The 20,309-nt window shown below is 45.2% G+C and overlaps 2 protein-coding genes across 6 annotated transcripts in view; both read left to right on the top strand.

Annotated features, from left to right (window-relative positions):
- SOX30 (SRY-box 30) lies at positions 35-8,063 on the top strand. Of its 2 annotated transcripts, XM_021410634.1 has the most exons (5): positions 35-806; positions 2,000-2,239; positions 3,361-3,540; positions 5,306-5,798; positions 6,723-8,063. In XM_021410634.1, the coding sequence occupies exons 1-5, from the start codon at positions 164-166 to the stop codon at positions 7,093-7,095; spliced, it is 1,929 nt and encodes a 642-aa protein (XP_021266309.1). In that variant the 5' UTR covers positions 35-163; the 3' UTR covers positions 7,096-8,063. The 2 variants fall into 2 exon arrangements, with proteins under 2 accessions (XP_021266309.1, XP_021266310.1); XM_021410635.1 differs by lacking the exon at positions 2,000-2,239.
- ADAM19 (ADAM metallopeptidase domain 19) overlaps positions 11,913-20,309 on the top strand; it is a 31,055-nt gene continuing 22,658 nt past the window's right edge. For all 4 annotated transcript variants that reach the window (XM_021410655.1, XM_021410657.1, XM_021410658.1 and 1 more), the window contains exons 1-3: positions 11,913-12,033; positions 12,210-12,292; positions 15,040-15,110. In XM_021410655.1, coding sequence (XP_021266330.1) covers positions 11,973-12,033; positions 12,210-12,292; positions 15,040-15,110 — 215 coding nt within the window. In that variant the 5' untranslated portion in view covers positions 11,913-11,972. The remainder of the gene's footprint in view (positions 12,034-12,209; positions 12,293-15,039; positions 15,111-20,309) is intronic.

The following is a 20,309-nucleotide window of genomic DNA, read 5'->3' on the forward strand; positions in this document are numbered from 1 at the left end:
CAGGAGGACTTCTCTATGGATCTCGGTGGCGGGTCTCCATGGCGACCGCATTGTGAGGTGGTGGGAGGGGCCGAAGGGAACGTTGCGTGCTCGTAGGTGACAGCGGCACGAGGGCGCTGCGAGCGTTGGGGGCCAACCGCAGGCGGCAAACGGCAGCGGTGTCATGGAGCGGGGCGGGGGCGGCGGCCACGGCCCGGGTTCTGACCTCGACCTCTGCCCCCAGGGTCCCTCAGGCAGTGAGGAGGCCCGGGCGCGCTTCCAGGAGCCGCACGTTAAAGCCAGGGAGCTCCAGCAGCAGGATGGAGGCTTTCTTGCCTGCCCTCAGGGCAGCAAAGAAGCGGGAGGGGAGCTCAGGTGCTCCCCAGCTCCATGGGGGGGAATGGAGAAGACCCTCTGTGTGAAAGAGGATCCAGAAAAGTGCAACGGCGAAGAGCAGGAAGAGGTGAAGGTGGTGGAGATCAGGGGAGTTGTGAAGGAGCCCCGTCCAGGAGTGAAGGCGGATGCGGATGAGGACAGTGCCCCGGGCAGGGCCTCGCATGGGCCCGCACACGTCAGCAGCGATGGCAGCATGGCACGGCCCAGTGAGGGGCTAGGGATCCTCCCCGAAGACCTGAAGATCCCCCTGGTGCTTCGCCCTTTGCCACCTGGCACCCGCATACAGGTCCAAGGCCCTCTGCTGCCAAAGCTGATCCAGGTGTCTAAGGGGCCTGTGAGCCAAGTGCCTCTTAAAATGCAGTCCCTACTGGAGCCTTCTGTAAAAATTGAAACTAAAAACGTTCCCCTCACAGTACTGCCCTCCGATTCAGGTATTATGTTAAGAAGCCAAGTTGGCAGGGTTTCGATAAGGGGCACATGGTAGACAGGTTATCAGGAGGAGTGGAGAGACAAGAGAACCTTCCCCCTGAATGCACTGTAGTTGTAAAGCCATCTAATTGAGGGTAACGCGTAAGCTACAGGAGCACAGAGTTCTCTATTGGCTTATTAGAATCAATTTTAGCAGACAGTTTTGTCTGCTTGGTTCCTGCCTCTATTAAACCCCTTTATAAATGTTTAGAATCACACTGAATTTTGAATGCAAGTTGAAGTTTAGGTGTCTGCTTGATTTTTAAAATGAAGCATTCATACACCTCTCCAAGACAACTTGGGCATGTTAAGTGATACATGTAGTATCTGGATTAGAAGCTTACTTTTTCTGGAAAGGAAAAAGGATTTTTAAATTTATGCATTTTTAGGCTTTTAAAATCAATGACTCAAAGCGAAGTTCTAAAGATAAGAAGACCTTTGCCCTTTATTGATGATATGGAACAGTTCATTTCTAAGCCTTTCTGAGAGAGGAAATTGCTTGCTGAGGGATCAGCTGTGAGGGTTCTGGCTGTTCATTATGTCACCAGTTCAATCCAAATGCCGTCTGTGTTTACAAAGACGTAAAGCTAGGTGTCAGGTAACAGTCATTTGGTAAAACAGATTCCTCCAGCAAATGAGCGTCCATATCTGAGGGGAGAAAACTCATCCAGAACCCCAGCGCAGCAACAGCTTTCAGCAGAGAAGCCAGAGACTGCACAGTAGTGGGACTGAAGTGCAATACCAGCGCTATTAGGCTGTGTATCATTAGGGCTTTTGGACACATAGTTCTGGGGTAGATAACAAATTTGCAGTGATATGGTCTATGCCATACTATGTTCAATTTATAAACAAGTTACAGGAAGCAGTCTAGCCAAGTGAAATCCAAACTGTCTTAGCAGTCACTTGTGTTTCATATTTTTAAAAAGAGAATAAACAACAAAAGCCATGCAAATGATTCCTTATACAGTCGGTGGAGGTTAGTAGAGGATCTTCCCGTGCCTTAATTATTTTTCTAGGAATTGTTCTCCAGATGTGCAGTGAATTTAGCGTATTCCAAAGCTCTAGTGATTTTTTGACTGTCACTAAACAGCCTCTTGATGTAATCTGTACTGCGTGTATTGCCTGGAAGATGATCTTTCCTCATTTTGTTGCATAGGTATGCCAGATACTCCATTCAGCAAGGACAAAACTGGCCATGTAAAGCGTCCAATGAATGCGTTTATGGTGTGGGCTAGGATTCACCGACCTGCCTTAGCTAAAGCTAACCCAAATGCCAATAATGCTGAAATCAGTGTTCAGCTGGGGCTGGAGTGGAGTAAACTGACTGAAGAGCAGAAACAGCCCTATTACGATGAAGCTCGGAAAATAAAACAAAGGCACAGAGAGGAATTTCCTGGTAAAGATTTATTGATTTACCTCAATGTTTTAGAAGTGCAAGATTTACAGGGAAAAAAAAAAAAAACTGGATTTCTTTCATTAGAGCAAATAGAAAAGTTAGAAAGCATGACAAAAATTTCAAGCACCCAGTCCTTCTATCAACTTTCTAGTGCTTGTGAAAACATCAATTTTTCAGTATCCAAAAATTATGAGCATCTTTTAGAGCTTCTCATGGTTCTTACATTCTCAGACCACCATAGCCACAGCAGCTCTTCTGGCTACATACAGAGGTTATTGTGAACATCACTCCAAAACCCTTAACAAATTTGTTTATCCACAACACTGCAGTTCAGTTAATAGGATACTAACAAAGTAGAGCATAAGTATTTGTACCACTCTTTTTGAAAGCTGTTAAGGTATCAGGTGTCACAATCCTTTGTGATGCCATAATCCTGCTAGCTCTCAATTATGGCTAGACAAGACCTGATTAATATGTCATAAATAAGCAAAAGATGAAGAGCAGAGCTCTCTCTCTCTATCCTGGGCTGCTCAGTGTAAATTCACAGTTTATTTAAAAGTCTGCTAGTGTTTACTTAATGTTATAAGTCAGAGGCAAACACACTTTTTATTGCCAAAGTCTATACAGGATTCCTATTGGATCATATTTTCCATTGTCTCCTGTAGCCTGCAGATATATGTGAAATTCAAGGGGTTAAAGAAAAGATCCACATTTCGAATACAGTCATGATTTCCTTCAGGACTGGAAAGCCCACAGTACAGTGTCATGTTCTCCTTTCCGTGCTTTCTGTAGCTGTGCCATGTCACTCCCTACTGTTGTGTATTTCTTTGTCTTACTAACAGTTATGATTCAATAACCTAAACAACAATGCCCAAATGTGTCCATTTTATTTCCAACTCTGAAAAAATACCCATTTACTAGCTCACTGACAGAAACGGAGTTTTGCCATTGGAGTATTTTGAGAACTTTTTAACTTTTTTTCTTATTTTTTTCTTAAAGTATTTCAGAACTGAAGCTGCTATAGGCTAAAAATATAAAATTATTAAAAAAGAATGAAAAGAAAAAGAAAGAGAGAGGCAGTCCTATAAATGGGATATCTGCATTTTTATTATCTCTGACAGGTTGGGTTTATCAACCACGACCAGGCAAGAGGAAGCGTTATCCACTGGCTGTCTCTGCTGTATTTTCAAGCACTACCCAGAATATCATCACTACAAATCCAGTTGCTGTTTATCCCTTTCCATCGCCTCCATTCCCTGTTGCCATGCACAGTGCTCAGAAAAATATTGGACATCCAGTCTGTGAGTTGCAGTAGCGAATGATTTTAAAAATCAGGAATTTACCTATTATAGCAGAAGTTATACATCTAGTAGTGTAGATATATTTAAAAAATGATTTCTCAGTCTGTCTGGACACCACTATTTCTATCAGTCCTCCTCTGCACTGCGCCTCTGCCTCCTAATCTCTACCTACTGCTTCCTCACTCTTAGCTGCTCTTAAATTCTGTCCTCCTCTTCATCCGCCACAGATTCCTGCTATTGTCTTTGCAGTTCCTAGTGCCTCCTGGTCTCTCTGGATGTCTGTTGTTCAACACTTACCTCTTGATCAGCTATAGTGGTTTCATTTCCCTGTCCTATCTCCCTCACCTGTATTTTACCCCACCGGATCTAACTGCAGTAGCACTCAAACCTGCTCTACTAAGCCTGAAAACGTTTATTAGCTCATTACCTCCACTCCAATGTGAGTGTTCTTTGCTAGTGAAGCGCCGCTATTCTAGGGCTCAGCAACTTATGCTGCTCACAAGGAGGTAGAATTGTCAGCAAAGTCATTAGAAATGAAGTTAGAAGAGTGTTGATAAGGCGTGTGCTGTGATATTAAAACCAGCACTAAACCAGGAAAAGGAATTTTTCAGTTGCATGTTTTCCATCAGTTACTTGGGTGTCTTGTGCAAATCTGGAGTAGTTCCATGTGTAGCTGTTACCTCCTTGCACATAGTCTGAAGAAATGCATTAAATGTTGCACCTAACCTAAACAGATCTGCCTTTTGTGTTAAGTTGGTAGTTCACTAGTGAAGTGGGGTTTAGTATGATAGCCCTCAAGCAAATACAAATATCTAACCTGCAGTTCCTCATACTTTGTGGTGAAAGAGCTCTGGCTCCATTAGTGCACAGACAGTAGATCACAACAGAAAGCTTAGATTCAGGCACTGGCTTTAGTGAGACAAGAAAATGAACTGCCTGTTAATGCTGTATGGTAATATTTGGAGGCGTAAATGAGAGCACTCTACTTTGTTCTGGTGAAGTTTCTGAGACAGAGATGTGATCTTTTCTCAAACTGTTCCATAAATTTGTCTGCATTAAGCATTTTCTTTCTTACCCTAGTGTATCTTATAGTGTTATAGTGTCCTCAGATGCTACTATGTTTCATTCCAAGGTTTACTATCCCATTGAGGTTGAAGTCACTCTTAAATACGAATTGTAAAATCTAGAAGCATTTAAGTCTCATTGACTCAGCATTTAGATGCTTAGACTGGCTAGTGGTTTTTGGAAACACTAATGCCATGTGTTTTGAAATCTTATTGTGTAAAGACAGCCTTTAGCATAAAGTATAATTTGAAAGCGTACATCTGCAAAATGTTTTAAAGGGAAATTGGCCAGTGGGAGTATTTGTTGGTGAAACAAATAAGAAAACATATCAGAGAGTTGTTTTGTAACTATTTTCTCTCCTCCTCACTTTTGCTTTAGCACTACGCAGACTTATTAAGAATTAGGCTCATGCCATCTCAGCTAGTAGACCTGGGATGTCTTCTGATCTTGAGGCACTAAATGCATGCTCCAGCTAGTTCGTTCTTCATTCACCCTCGTTTTTTCTTTTGTTTTGTTTTGTTGAAGGAAGATTGAGCATATGGACTCCAAAACCATGTCAGACACACGTGGGCCAATTGGCATGTGACTGCGAGTGTTTTGGAGGAAATGGTTCTGGCTCCAGATGTGGTTTGCTATGTCACTATTTATGAAATCTCTTCCTTTACTCGTGTCTGATAGATAATTGCTCTCTTTCCTAAAGGTGAAGCTCCTTCTGCCACCCGGCTGCCAGCTTCTTCTATTCAACGTCCAGGTCCAGTTAATCTTTTCCGACCTGCTATTGCAAGCAGCACACCAGTAGCAGTTCCAGCTCCAACCCTGCCTCTGCGCCCTATAATTGCATCACAGCACTTTGCTGAGCCTACACAGAGAGAAGCTCATGACATATCATCTGGATCCTATCGCTTTCTGAAGAGACCAACACCAGTTTTTGTTGAGCTCTCCAGTAGAAACCCAAGTAACGCAACCAACAGTAATGACAGATTTTCTGTCCCTAGTAGCGAGCTCCCAAAGGAGTACTCAGGGGTTTCTGCCTATCCTAGAGGTGTACTTCTTCCCCAGGTTACCCCTCTTCCTCACTCGCATCTCTGTGAGAGTCCTCCCATCGGGCAGGCAGCCAATCTGTTTGGAGTACCTCCTCAGCTTTCATTTTACCACCCCTACTTTGTTCCTGGACCTCACTATTTCCCCTCAAGGTAATGCAACCCTTCATTTCCATACCATTTAGATTAAGTGCTAAAAGGCTTTAACTTTCAGAAAGCAGATGGAGCATTCAATTCTTGAGTCAAGAACGCAGTGCCAGGAAGGAAAGGTGCTCTTCTCTTCCTATGGCTTCTGTGTGGTGGGACCTGCTTTCCTGAGGCTGCTTGTAATATACGCACAGGCTCCATGGTACTATTTTTGTAATTGGCACTCCCAATCCCACAGTAAACAGAAATATCTTCCATTTTGTGCACTAATTGCAGTTAGATGCACTACATCTGATCTCAATGGAAAATTATTAGGTAAATCTATTTTCAAAGTGATCAGATGCAATTAAAGGAGGTGTGTGAGATGTCTCCCAGCCACTCACTATGACTGTAGCTGTCGTAACTACCAATATTTCTGAATTCCAGTCTTGTGGGAAATGTCTTCAGAATTATTACATAAGTAGTAATTACTGGTTTATCCTTTGCAGCCTCTGGGTAGTAAATCAGAGAAGATCACCTAATGAAAGTGTTTACAAACTAACACATGTAATATCTTGTGGGTATTTCTTATACTTTTTTATACTGTTCTGAGTATGTACATCAACATGCTACAGGCTTACCTGATTCTGTTTTATCCATGACATTAATTAATAAATTAAAACGATGGGCTTTTGATTGTTTTCAAAGCAATCTCATGTCTGTATCTACTATGAAGGGATGCATATGCAATCCTTGCTAATACAGAGTCTGTGTATGACCCTTCTTATGAAACCAGTGTTTAACTTAGACATGATTCTAAAGTGTGTGTATTTTGATTATTTCAACAGGATAAGCTGGCTAACTTAGACTAACATTCTGATTCTCTTACTTGGATGGAAGTCCAGGCTATCTGTGTTTCTGAAGGACTACTTTCAATCTCTTTCATTGCAGCACGTGCCCATTCAGCCGTCCCCCATTTGGCTGTGGGAATTTCTCCAACTCAGTGCCCGAATGCCTTGGCTTCTGCGGAGATGGCTACCAAAAGCAGGAGATGAGGTTTTCAGCTCTAGACAGAGATTACTCTTTCAGAGGACACCCAGAGGGAAGTGTACGTGAAGACTCACGTGTCTGTGCACACCTTGAAGAAGTGACCTCTCACAGCAGCCACAGTGAGGAGGGTTATATAAGCCCCATATCACAGCTTGACGCTGGAGCACTTGAGAACGATTTGCCAGCCACCCCACCTTCTCCTTCCAGCATCCAGCTAGTCAATGTGACTGACAGTGAGGACGAAGAAGAAAAAAAGGTGTTGCAAGAGCTGTAATTTTTAAAACAACTGATAATCCAGGAAATTCTTTTAGAATAGGAAATAAACATTTTCCTCACTACCATCTTCAGAAAATGTGTTCAATGGGAAACGTATGTAGCCCGAGCAACCTGTGCATGTCATTTTGAGGACTCTGATGAACTGTTTGTATTTTGAGAGGTCACATGCAGGTCCAGGAATGTCTAAAAGCTCTCTGAAGTTTCACCTGGTTCATCAGGGCATTGCTTGGACTCTGGCTTAGGAAAGCACTTACACAGAACTCAACTTTAAGCATTTGATAATATATTTTCCTGAGGAGAGACATATTTAAGCACATATTTTTAACGCTCCCCTGAATTAGAATACTGCCTTTTATTGTCTACAGACATTTTAATGGAATTTTCCTTAATTTTGTAGGTGTTACTTTAGGAATTTTAGCAATACTGGCTGCAGTAGAATACTGTGAGGCCTGGAAAGTGAAGCCAAGAATGATTCTGCAATGCTTTATATTGTTACTTTGATGAGACAGTTTTAACTTTAATTTGGTTAATTTTTAACTGCATTTGTAGTACAAATGTTATATAATGCACTGAAAATTCAGATCGGCTTGAGTAATATCTTAGTTTGTAACCAGTTCCATTAATGAAAATGGATTGCCCAGAAGTTAGGTGGATGCAAGAACCTAGAGAGAGGAAAATGGATGGGATCCAGTCCTGTGACTTACGTTAGTGGACTGTGATTTGGTGTCTGAGTGTAGTTATTACTCTAGAGAATTCTCCAGAGAATTCCAAATTCTCTGAGGAATATCAAAGGCTTTTATTAGAGAGAGTGCCTGCACTGTGAGGAAATACAAAAAGTTTTGGCCCAAATATGTACATAATGTTACAAACGTTTGTGTTTCTGTATTGTGAAAGGGAGGCTCATTTCTGTCCAGGAATGCTGTTATCTTACTGTTGTTCTATTTGAATAAACTCACCTGAATAATGTTCCCCTAGTTCTTCATTTTAAGCCATGAACATCGAGCTGATTTCAGTGTCAGCTGTATCCTGTGTTTACTACAAAGCCAGTACTGTGTGTGAGCTTCAGTAGGATGAGGGATTCAGCATCTGCTCTGCTGAGTCCACCTGCTAATGAGAACTTGTTGTTCATTTAGGAAAACACAGTATCATAACCTCAATGGAAATCTCTGTTTAATACCACAAAGACCGTAAGAAGAGAAGATGGAAGTTTAACACGTCCTGGATATATTAATTTGAAACAAAATGTAGGGCTGATTTTTCCTGTCCTTCCTGTTAGAGTTGAAATCCTGTATCAAACATACAGGAATCTATGTCTGCAGATCTACAGCATTAGACCCAGCTCTCTCTGCTGTTTACCTTAACCCAAACTAAAAGTCACCTTGCGTGCCTCGCAGTTTGAAAAACACCAGATGAAGATATTCTAAAGACATTCGGGGCTGTGAGCAACCTGGTCTAGTGGGAGGTGTCCCTGCCTATTGCAGTGGGGTTGGATCTAGAAGATCCTCAAGGTCCTTCCCAACCCAAACCATTCCATGATTCTAAAGCTTGTTTTCCTCTTGCTGCTGGAAAAACCTCAATAGTTTTAGCAGTGTGCTTCCCATTGTGGTCGCTGCCTGTGGCTACCCTTTTGCAGAGATTACTTTCTTCTCCAGAGTTACTGGACATTTTTATGGGCTGGGGTCATAAAAAGACCTTATGTCATTAAACCTGTTCCCTTCTTATGAGAACAGATTACTTCGGTACAAATACTATTGGAGAAGTTTGTAGTCAGCATGCAGAAAACTACAGTGCTTTAAATACAGTCAAAAGGATGCAATATGTCAGCATCTACAGCCATGTGCTGCTCTATTCACTTATTTGAAGGAATTAAGCAAAATTAGCAGCAGTGGCCCACCCTTTAAAAAAAAAAAGGAAAGAGCACTTTGATAGTATTTCAGGAACAGCACATTGGAACAAGCCCTTGTCTGGTACCTGATCATCTTACAGCACTTCTCCCTCTTTGGCAGGGCAGCTGCTAAGGCTCTCCCAAGTATTCCTGCTATCCTGCTCGGATGGTCGAAAAACAAAGCTAATCAGAAGATTCTTGGTCAGCCAAAGCTGCTCTCAGCTCTTAAGGCCTGGAATAATGAAGTTTGCTGTTAAATCGCCACTTCCCTTCACAGATTCAGTCTTCCTCCTTTTATCATTTCAAGCAATCTGAAAGAGGAAAAATGTTCCGAAAAACGGAAGATTTCACGTCACTCAAGTCAGCCAAGGGCACAAAACTTTTACCATTGGTGCATCAGAAATGCTGAGGTTACACGGGACAAAATGTTGTCTACATTCACTCACTAAGATTTTGATTTTTGGTAACACTTTCTCTGGTTTTCAGTGGCGGCTCGTTCAACAGCCTTCCTTATTTCTGCACAGAGTTCAAATGAAATGTTACAGAGCTTTTAGTTTGGTACACATCTGAATCATTCCCTGTGTAGGTCTGGTTCTCTAACAGGCTTCTCTCCTCTCCGAGTCTATCTTTCTGTGTGCTTAACTCCTAATATATTCCTAAATCACAACGAATGGAATGGGAGAACCATCACCTGCGGCCAACATTAAGTGCTAAACCACTTTGCATGCTGTGGAGCTGGTGCAGAAACCCCACTGTAAAAGCAAGCTCAGCAGCTCTGACCCGGGGAAATGGAAACACCTTATTTCCAAACCTATGGAATGACAGCACCCCTCACTCTGAGTGCTGCATAGAAGCTGCTGCTGACACATATATCCTTGCCTTGATCACAGGAGATGTCCCAGATAGGTAAGGCACCAGAGAACAGACTGCCAAATTCCCAGCTGATACTTTTAACCAGGCAATTAGGTCTGTGGGGGAAATGAGTCTGTGTAATTCCCAGATAACAGAAGCTTGATCTTGCTCTGTGAATCAAGCAAATGCCCCATTAAGAGCTTTTTGAAGAAGCGGGCCCAGGGCAGGATCTGAGTCATGCTGTGCCAGAGGCCGGTAGCATTACAGCATCCGAGCATGGCTAATAAGGCTGGGATACCCTGCAGCTTTCCATGCAACAATGTCTGAGCAGTGTAAGTGATATATCATATAAATATAGATTAAACTATTTATAATGATTGCACAGTACGTGGTTATAATTTTATAGGGGGACTTAGTGCTGATTATAAATTAAGATATCGATTCTCATATTACTAAATCCAAAGATAAAAATACCTCTATACAGCAAATGCAAATGCTGCACACATTTTGTTTTTGTGGTACTTGAACTATGACAAAAATCACAAGCAGCAAAGCAGCTAGTTATTGGCCCAAGTATTACAACGATTTTTAAATAAGTTCCTTTTATTTCATTTCATGCTTTTTTGAGCTGATCTTTTTGAGAAATAGGTGGAGCAGCCCTGACAAAATTTGTCGTACTGGGAAGATTAGTGACAATCCTTCAGTGCAAGCATATGTATTCCTCATCCAAGTATTTTTCTCTGGGTAGACAGAAGTTTCATGCAGGGATGAAAGCAGAATAGCTGTCTAAATTTGGGTTATGTTTTTACTTCTTTGTAATAAACGCCTTGGCAATAGTGCCATTGTTTTCTTCTCTATTACAGGCAGCTACAAAATAATGGGAGAGTTCACAGAAAGCTCCAGGTTTCCCTTCAAGATACTCCAGGTGATTCGAAAGAGCTGATCTGGTCCCTGCATTTTTGCTCTGAGAAATTGTATGAATTATTTGCGCAACGGATATTTGTGACCTGTTTGTGGGTGAGGTAAAATGCCACTTCGGCATTTCCTGTGGACACAGTGATAGGAGTCAGCAAAGATCAGTAAATGACAGCTCAGTGGTTTCAATATATATATATATTTTACCTCTGGATCAGAGGTAAAACCACTACTATTATCCTTAACTGTAAATTGATTATTCATTTCCTATTGGCCTTATTTACCAGTTTACTCTGAAATGTAGCCAGGTGCAGATTCTCCCTGTTCCTCGAGCTGGTTTTCCTTCCTGGTGATTCACTGACACAGGCACATTAAGTACAGAGATGAATGGAAAGGGTTCTGTGGATAATGCAGATCAATGGCTGAAGTGCACGACCAACAGGCAATGCCTTTTCTTGCTGTTCAGAGACAAGCCCATAAAAAACACACTCCTCCTTCCTCACAGCCTTGCTAGTGTGCCTGCACCTTGAGATGGCAGTGGCTGTGCTGTCACCCAGCTCATGCTCTGCCTTGGGGCAGGGCTGGGGGCTGCCAGCACCTTTCACACCAACATCTCTGTCCCAGTGTCCCTGAGCCTGGGCCAATGCTGCCCGGCAATGGGCTCATCCTCATGGCAGAGAGCTGGCAAAGGGATGGTGCATGGAGCTCAGCCCATGGGTCAGCCCTGAAGGGTGCAGAAGAAGCCAGGGATGCTCACTTGGGAGCTTCATGGAGTGAGTGGAGACCTTGAGCTTCAGGTGGCCTCCAGCCCTTCCTCAGCCCCAGCCCCAGCCCGCCGGGATTTAGGATGCCTTTGGCAGCATGGGTTCAGCCGTGAAGAGTTTGGTTGGGTCATATAATAAAGATAAACAATGCCATAGCACAGCTCCTTTAGGAGCTGCTTGAAGACGATGCGCCTGCTTCCTTCCAGCATGTTCTCCCTTCTTGCTGGCTTTGCTGGGCGACGGCTCTCTGTGCTGACAAAGGGGAGCGGGGAGGGAGGGAGGGAGGGACAGGAGAGTCTTTGCAGGAAGGCAGCCCAAGCTCCCGAGCACCCGGGGCTGGAGCGGTGAGAGAAGAGGAGGAAACAGGGCGGGTTGCCGGTGGGAGGAGAAAGCCGGGCGGGGAGCTTCTATATACGCGGGGCTGCGGCGGCGGTGGGGAGCAGAGTCCTGCCCGGAGCCATGCGGGGCCGGGGGCTGCTCTGCGGCATCGTCCTCTCTCTGCTGCTGCAGCCGCCGCGCCGTGAGTGCGGGGACAGCGGGATGGGCACCGGCGGGGCGGGGGGCACGAGAGCGTTTTTCTGCATGAGCCGCGGGGAGGATGGGATTGGGATGGCACGGGGCATCTCCTCCTGCTTCCCCGGCTTCTCGTTCTTTATCACCGGGCTGAGCCGATCGCCTCCTGTTCCCTGTCCCCAGGCGCAGAGGCTGGTGGCACCGAGCCGCAGCCCGCCGTGCTGGTGCCGAGCTGGGACGCGCCGCGGAGCCCCGGCGGAGAGCAGGTGGGTCGGGCGCGGTGCTGCTGGGCTGGGCTGGGCTGGGCTGGGCGCCCATTTCTGCGCTGGGCTCCGAACCTGGAGCGCTGCCAGGTGGAGGGATGAGGCCACGGTTCCTGTGAACCCCTGCGATGCGCGCTGTGTGTTCTGAGCTGAGCTTTGCGATGAAGCAGAGAGGCCTGCTGCAGTCAGGGAGCTGCTGCGTCCCTCCTGAGGGCAGGGGAACGCAGGGCGAGCTGGCTGTCAGCTCTCTCTCTCTGTCAGGCTGCTCTTTCACATGTGCATCCTCGCTGCCCTGCACAGAGGCTTCTGATAGCGTCTCTCTGCCCTACTTTAAAGCCTTGCTTTCACAGTACTGAGATGGATCACAGCTGTGGGGGTGTTTCCCTTAAAAAAAAGTACTAAACAAAAACCAACAACAACAAAAAATCATCCAAACTATCCACCCAAAAACTCAGATGCAGATCATAGTTACAGAATGCTTTGGGTTGGCAGGGAACTTCCAAGCTCACCTAGCTCCAACCCAGCAGACTGAGCACTCCCAGGGATGGGGCATCCACAGCTCTTCCAGGCCACCTGTGTCTTGCACCCTGTGTGAGTGCAGATCTCCCTCCACTTCTCTTATGCTCTAAGTGGTCCATTTGCAGCTGTTCTGAGAACTGCTGGGATGGCAGACTTGAAAGTCAACCACAAACTGCAGCTCAGTTTCATAGCATCTGCACTGCTGATATCAAGAAGTTATCAACTAATGAAAGGGGAAAATCCAGATGATGTTTAATAAATTGTGAACCAGAAAAAGGGAAGCTACAGCATTAGTGCAAAGAAAACTGTGGCATCTCCCCATAACTGTTGTTATTCTGGGCTTAATGTCCTTTCCATATGATAGGAATTTCTAGAGCTCCTTTGTGTTGTATAAGGAAAAAAGCTGCAATGACTTTCTCATGCTCTTAATTCTCTAAAAAATGTTCTTGCAACATAGGCTAGAAGTTTTGTTTCTCTCTGTTATTGATAGTGATACAAATACATCTGGACAGCATTTGCCTTTACATAAAGTTGCTGTGTCTCAGGGGTCTTACTTGGTTTGCTTTGAGCAGATTCCTATTGGCTCCCAAACCAGTGTTAGCAAAGCTTATGTACAGCTGGGATAGTTCTGTTACATGGCAATCGATGGACTCTGAAGCAGAGTGATTAATGAAGGAGAAGGGAAAGCATCATTAGTAATAATGATGTTTGCATAACTTATGTGAAGAGACTTTACAATCATAGAGACCCTCAAATCCCCTAGGGATGGGCAAGGCAACCTCTCCTGCAATTGCTTTCAAGTCAGCAAAACAGCAGACCCACCCTGCAGTGGACTGAGCATATGTAATTTAGTGAACCAAAGCCCAGCCCCTTGGAACTATCCTTTGTTTTAAGTGAGAATGTATTTACTTGTCTTGCATCGCCTGTCAAAATGTCCTAGAAACTGAAGGACAGATGAACAAAACCCAGAGAATGAGCAGGGAGCTGGAGAAAGCAGAAGCTTGTAACCTGGAGCTGACAGAGTGATGCCCAAGCATGCCTCTGGGCTGACAGCCTACTAACAGAGCATCCTGCACAGCCTTGCTTTACTTCGCTTTCAGTTGGTCTGTTCTGCAAAATCCCTTCTGACACTCAGTCACAAAATATACAGGTTGATCACCCCTCACTGGTTTTCATAGCTTTTTCTTTTGTTGGCACACAGTTTAGGTGAATTGAGAAGTCTGTTCTTATCGGATGGCTTTTTCATCCATTTCCTTTAAGAGGAAACGCTCATTCAGAAACCTGACTTCAGCTAGTCCTGCTTTGACAAGGAGGTAAACCATAGAGACCTCCAGAGGCCTCCACGTTGGGCCTCTGGAAAATATATTCTTATATATAATCTATCCTTAAATTATTGAATTATTTTTTTAATGCTGCTTTCGGTGTCTGCAGTGCTCCTTTCTGTCGGCTCCAGTAACACTGTTAACTCATCCAGCTGTCCTGCATCCTAGCTCAGGGCTGTGCTTTGAGCTGTTTGTGGATTGCAGAGTGGGGCTGTGGCTGCTGTGCTTGAACTCCCAGGAAAGCTGCTGCCATGGTTTCTGCAGCCTGGAACTGATACAAGAGCAGCTGTGAAATAATGTCCCCAAAGCACTAGGTGTCTGAAGGCATCTAAGGGATCCCATTGCCTGCATCTTACTGGCATTTTCTAGGGCCAGGAAAGGAATTTTGCATAAATCGCTGAAAGAGGCATGATTCCTCTTGTCTTGAAATAGGCTTCTAAAAAAAAGCCTTTTTCAGCTGAGATAACAAAGGAAGCTTTGGTTAACTTGCTCATCGGTTCAATGTGTAAACCTCAGGGGCAAGCTGGGATATCCCATGACGTGGGACCATGTGCCCACAAAGCGGGCTCAGTGCACCCCAAGCGCTCCAGCACCAGGACTCACTGCCACATCTGAGCCCACCTCTCCCCGTGGGAGATCGGGGACACTGGCTCAGGTGCAGCAGCCCAGTGGCACGGCCACGCTGCTTGCCAGTTCTGTGTTAGTGTGGCTGTGCTGCAGGGATGCAGCAGCGTGTCTAGAGCCGTCGCTTCTCCTCTCCAGCACCGAAGGTTACAGGCTTCCCCTGTGGAAGAAAGCAAGAAGTGCTTTAAGGTCAGCTGCAATATCTAGGGGAATGATTTGTTTTTCTGGACATGTTCATAGTGGTGATGATTCATGAGTAACAGGCGCTGTCTCTCTTGCACGCAGCATCCACTCCGAGCTGAAGTTAGGATACAGGCAGAAGGCCAGGAGCTCATCTTGGACTTAGAGAAAAACGGGTAAGTGTGCTTTGCTTTGCAGTCTGACTTGTGCTCACTAAAGCAATGATTAAGGATTACAGTGAAGTCAACAGGAAAACCTCCGCTGACTTAACAGAGTTTTTATAAAGGCAGGATGAGGAAGTGTTTTTTCGGATGTCAAGGTTATCCCAGGTCTGAGTCCTCACTGGTGTTAATCAGGCAGTGTTCACTGCAAGAAAGCACTAAAAAGCAGGCTGTGACCTGGTCTGCAGTCTGGAAACTTACATTTGTATCATAGTTCTTACATTAACCAGAAGATGTTGCTGATGTGGAGTGCGCTATTTACCAAATGACTCGCTGTTTCAGAGTCACTGTGCCTCTAATGAGGATTTCATTTGCTGTGATAAGAAGAGATGCTGCTTTTTCTTTCCTAGGATAAACGATCTGATAGTTTCTATTCCATTAGTGCCCTTTGTGCTAAAGTACACTGAAAAAATGCTTTTGCATTAACTGAAATGCAGCCTCCTCTTGGGCAGGATCCAGCAACCATGTGAAAGTGTAGGGCATGATGTGTATGGAATCCAGCTGAAACTTCAGGAGGCGAAGGTGAGTTGAAGGACCCTTGTCTGGAGACTTTGCCCCATGCCTCTGGAGTAGTTTCCCGTGGTGGGACAGCAGCTGGATATTTAGCTGCCATAAGCTTGTTTTGCTAAGCAGTCCACCTGTACTGTTAGTATTTTAATTTTAAATTGATCTGAAGAGCTATCTATAGAAACACAACCCAGTGTATGTCTACTAGAACTAGTAGAGAGACTAATAACCTTCTAATAATAACCCTTCTTATATTTTAAATGTATTGCATGGACATCCCAGCCACAGAGCTTAGGGGCTCAGCTTTCCTCCTGAAAGAGTGAAATATCAGAGGATCTTATCAGCTCTGATGGCAGTACATGAACCTAAATTATATTTGGGGTGTCTTAGAGGAAAACCAGATTTTTCTTGGCACTGTGTGCAGTATAGACTGCAGGTTGATGGCTGATGCAAGGAATGTGTATCCTACTGGGTGCTTTTGGTAATAGAAGTTTTTGGTATATAAGCTACTGGGAATTTCAGAGCTGCAATACTTGGACATGTTTCCCATTCAGTTGTGCACCTGTATAGAATTAAACAGAACAAGCCATTAGTTCTCTGTTTTGGCATCTCTCAGCTGGGAAAAGAGAAGTGGTAAAAGAGCAGGCGTCATAAACACTGATAGCTTAGTCCTCTGTAAAGCAGGAAAAAAAGCTATTGCATGACAGTTTCAGCAGTGAGCTGAACGTGGAGGTGATGAGCCTACTGGGGTGTCCTCCTGATGAGAGGCTGTCGGTCTTAATATTTGGCACTAATTGTGCAGAGGTGAATTCCCTTCTGGCACGGCAGAAGCAGGGTTCCTTCCAGAATTATGTCACCAGCACGGTGACATAACTGCCAGGTGCCTCGTGGGAGCAGAGCCGGGCTATTTCCAGTGCAGGCAAACTTATTGCTGGTGTTGGTAAACACAATGATAATAATAAAGGGCTTCCATTGTGTTTATTTCCTGAGGCGTATTTTCATTCATTGAGACGTATATACATAAGCTGAAGTGCACACATGCTCCCACTGCAGGATAAATCCCTTTACACTGTCTTGGAGCTCTTATTTTCTGTGGAGAATGCAAATGATTCATGGACAGCAGCACTTCATGTGGGAGACTTTCCAGTTCTCAAGTCCTTGTTCAGGAGATGTGATGGCACCGTCCCAAAATGCAAGTGTGTGAGCATGATTAGGAAAGGCTCCGAGAGCCACCACTTCCCAGACTTGAAGAGGTGCAGGAGTAGCTCAGAGATGCTCAGACTGAAAGAGAAATGATGAGGCAGCCAGAGAAGCATGAACTGCACGGAAGCCCCGTGGATGCTGTCATCGTTAGCATCTGTAGCACATTTATATGGGAAGTGGAGGAATGTCTCTCCTCAGTGCAGTGCGTGGGGTCCAGCATGGGAATGCTCCCAGCACCCAGAGCTCACCTGGAGGGCTGAGTGATGGTAGAACTGGGATTTCCTTCCTAAAGGGTCTGTCAGGCACCCAGGCAACCCAAGAGAAGATGCCATTCCCCACTGGGGTCCACCCCTTTGGAGCAGTCTGAAACCTGGCTGCTCTGGTTTTGAGTTCCCTTGACAGTGAGTGTAACACGTGCAAGGAAGGTGCATGGGGCTTTGTGAGTTAAAAAGGTCCCCAGAGGTCTGGGTCATTTCACTGACCCCTGTAGAGGGTCTCTGGAAAGCTGGTGGATTAGGCAACCTTGTTACATGCTCACTTGTTAACCAGCCCTTATGGAGAGATGAAGGTGATGAAAATGAGCTTGCTTTGGTAAAGTGAGAGAAAAAGCCATACAGAGAATTCTTTTTTTTTTTTTTTTTGGTAGGGATGCGCTAGCTTTCAGTGAAACAGGCTGTTTCCAATACGTGGAAGACACAGTCACACTAAGACTCTGACTTCATATTCAACGTAAGAAGGACATGGTGTTCACCCACAGAGGTGAAACACTGAAATTATTGCATACACTTCTTCAAAACTGAGCACAAAGCTGTATTTTGAAAGACCAGCACACCATTTGAGTCTGGGCTTCATATATCTAAGAATACAATTATTGCATTAGCAGTTAACATACTGTTGCATTATTTCCTGTTTGGGCACTTAATACAAAGGCAGAACCACTCCACAGTTCCAAGCAGGGGTCACAAAACCATGTAATGTTTCTGAGTAACAACAAAAGTATATCCCCTAAACGACACAAGCTTCTCTTAAGCGACCCAAAACCATGTCCTGCAGCTGCAGGATTGGCAAGCTCAAAGCTGCACAAACAACAAATATATGGAAAGATGCCTATAAAACAGCTTTCAAGTTGGCTGGGGATTGGGAGCAGAAGAATCCGAGTTGCAAACATTGGATGAGAAGTGACTTAAAGGCATTTTTTAATAAAAAGCAGCTTTGAGTCAAGCGTGGAGGGGATGCTGAGAGTCCTGAGTGTGTGGTAAAGCTGCCTGGTGCGAACCTTTTCTTCCTGGCCAAGGGGTGAGCTGATGCTTGTGCAGCGGAAACCTGTGTGAATTTTTTTCCTCACCTAAATGCCACAGAAATATGGGGCACGGCTGTGTGTTTTGGCTGCTGCTCTCCCACAGCATCCGTGTTTGTGTGGGGCAGAGCTCATGTGAGGCCAGTGGAGATGTGCAGAGTTTGCATGAGGACAGAGCCAAGAAAGTCCAGAGCTCATCTGATTGGAGTTATTTGCTGGATCTGATAAGAAGCGGTATCGCTTCCAAACTCTTCTTGCCCCGTCCAGGTAGCTGATGTTACTCCAGCCCTGTTTGATGCCCTTGGCAGTCTGGTAAAGGCTCTGTATGTCACTCGTGTGTCACTGTTTCCTGCTTGCTCTCATTTCCAGGGCCTCCTTTCCCAGCTGAGTGAGGAAGAGGGGAGGCTGCTGCCCACCCCCAAGCAGGAAGGATATCTGAGATTATTCCACTGGTGGACTACACACTATCAGTGTCTAATAGGCTTCCTGCATGGCGGGTTAAGGGTTATGTGAGAGAGGGAAATAGAGTTTATCCTGCTCTGCTGTCTCTTGGAGTCATCAGAAACAGAGCGGTGGGACGTGGGAAGCCATAGCTGCTCTTCAGCCTCCTGATTCTCCTGGGATATTCAGTGATTTCTGCATGGGGCAGGGCGGAAGAGGAAACCGAACCCTTTAAATTTTTTCTCTGATTCATTATCAGCTAATTTCCCATTTATTTTATTTCCTTTTTCCTCTCCAGGTAAGTTTTATAGTTCCCATTGAGGGTTATGTGACAAATTTTTCTTAGGTCCTCTAACATGATTTACACAGTGAGTGTCAGATGATGCAGGCAGCAAAAGGGGATGGAAAGTGCTCAGCAGCCTGTGCTGTTCTCCAAGACCTTGCAAATAGGTAGTTTGGTTCTACCTCAAGAGCTGGGAATCTATTTATTCCTTCCAAGCTGCTGCTGTTTGCACAATAAACACGTTCTCAGATTTATCAGCTCAGCTCCTGAGGGAGGGAGCTTAAGAGCTCTGGGCTTTTGCTGGATAAGACTTACCAACACAAAGAAAAAAATTTGGAGTTCAGTGGTTTAATGAAGTGCCAGGTTTTGGCTAACGAATTCCAGGGAGGTGAAATCCCCAATTTCCCACTAGTCATTGATACAGACAGCAGGCTCTTGGCACTGTCAGGGGTGACATTTTGGAGGTGTTTGGGATGGGGTCACCCTCAGGTTCTCACAATAAATCCTGACTTGAGGGAATGTTTGAGGGGCTGGGAAGTGAGGAGTCCAATTCCCTTTCTTACCCTGCTTGGATCCTGCTGAAAGGCAGTGGGGTGGGACCACAAAATGTAGATGGAAATCTGATGTCTCAGCTTTCTTGGGAGAACCAATTCCCTCCAACTCCAGATGCTGGCAGCCAGGCTGGACAGATTTATGGTGATCTGAGGAAATGGACAGGGAAAGAGATGTCAGAAGAATTGATGTTTCTTACAAGAACTTCCTGGGCCATTTGACTTTTTTTTTTTTTTTTTTTTTTTTGTGGGAAGGAAAGAGAAAAATATATTTGTTTCCTAGATACGAGTGTTTTAAAGTTGGCAGCTCTCCACGAAGAGCAGCCTCTCTGTGAAACAAACCCAAACGTAGTTGCTCGTAGGACTGAATTACCAAAAAAAAAAAAAAAAGACCACAAAAAAAGCATCCCCTCTTGGTCCCAAGGCTGAGAGCAGCAGTGTGCTGCTGAGGTGCTGTGGGTGCCCATGGGTGAGGGGACCTCTGGCTGGAGCGGCCAAGCGCTGCGCTGTGACTGAGCCCCTGAGGCCTCCACTGCAGAACAGACCTCTGCTTCTGTCACAGGCCGCAGAGCAGCTCCCGTTTACCAGGACAGCATGGGCAAGCTGGGAGACGTGCACTCCCTCAGACAACCGTGGCTGTGGGAGAACTGCCCCAGCTTCCACGTGCTGCTTTGGGGAGCACTGGGGTGCTGCCTGCTGAGGTGGTCAGGTTCTGCCCTAAGCTCTCTGCCATTGCCTCACGTGTGAGGGGCACGGCCTCCCTGGCGCTGTGTCTTGGTGCGGTGAAAGGGAGATGCTCTGGCCCAAAACATCGGCTGAGCATGGCGGTGCGCAGAGCAGGGTTTTGTTTCAAACAATGATATCATTGACAG

Source organism: Numida meleagris, chromosome 12 (genome assembly GCF_002078875.1).
Source record: "Numida meleagris isolate 19003 breed g44 Domestic line chromosome 12, NumMel1.0, whole genome shotgun sequence".
Lineage (NCBI taxonomy): Eukaryota > Metazoa > Chordata > Aves > Galliformes > Numididae > Numida > Numida meleagris.

Coding starts and splice junctions, on each gene's coding strand:
- SOX30 (XM_021410634.1), top strand. CDS start 164: ATGGAGCGGGGCGGGGGCGGCGGCCACGGCCCGGGTTCTGACCTCGAC. Junction 807..1,999: donor AGTACTGCCCTCCGATTCAG/GTATTATGTTAA, acceptor TTTGTTGCATAG/GTATGCCAGATACTCCATTC. Junction 3,541..5,305: donor AAATATTGGACATCCAGTCT/GTGAGTTGCAGT, acceptor TCTTTCCTAAAG/GTGAAGCTCCTTCTGCCACC.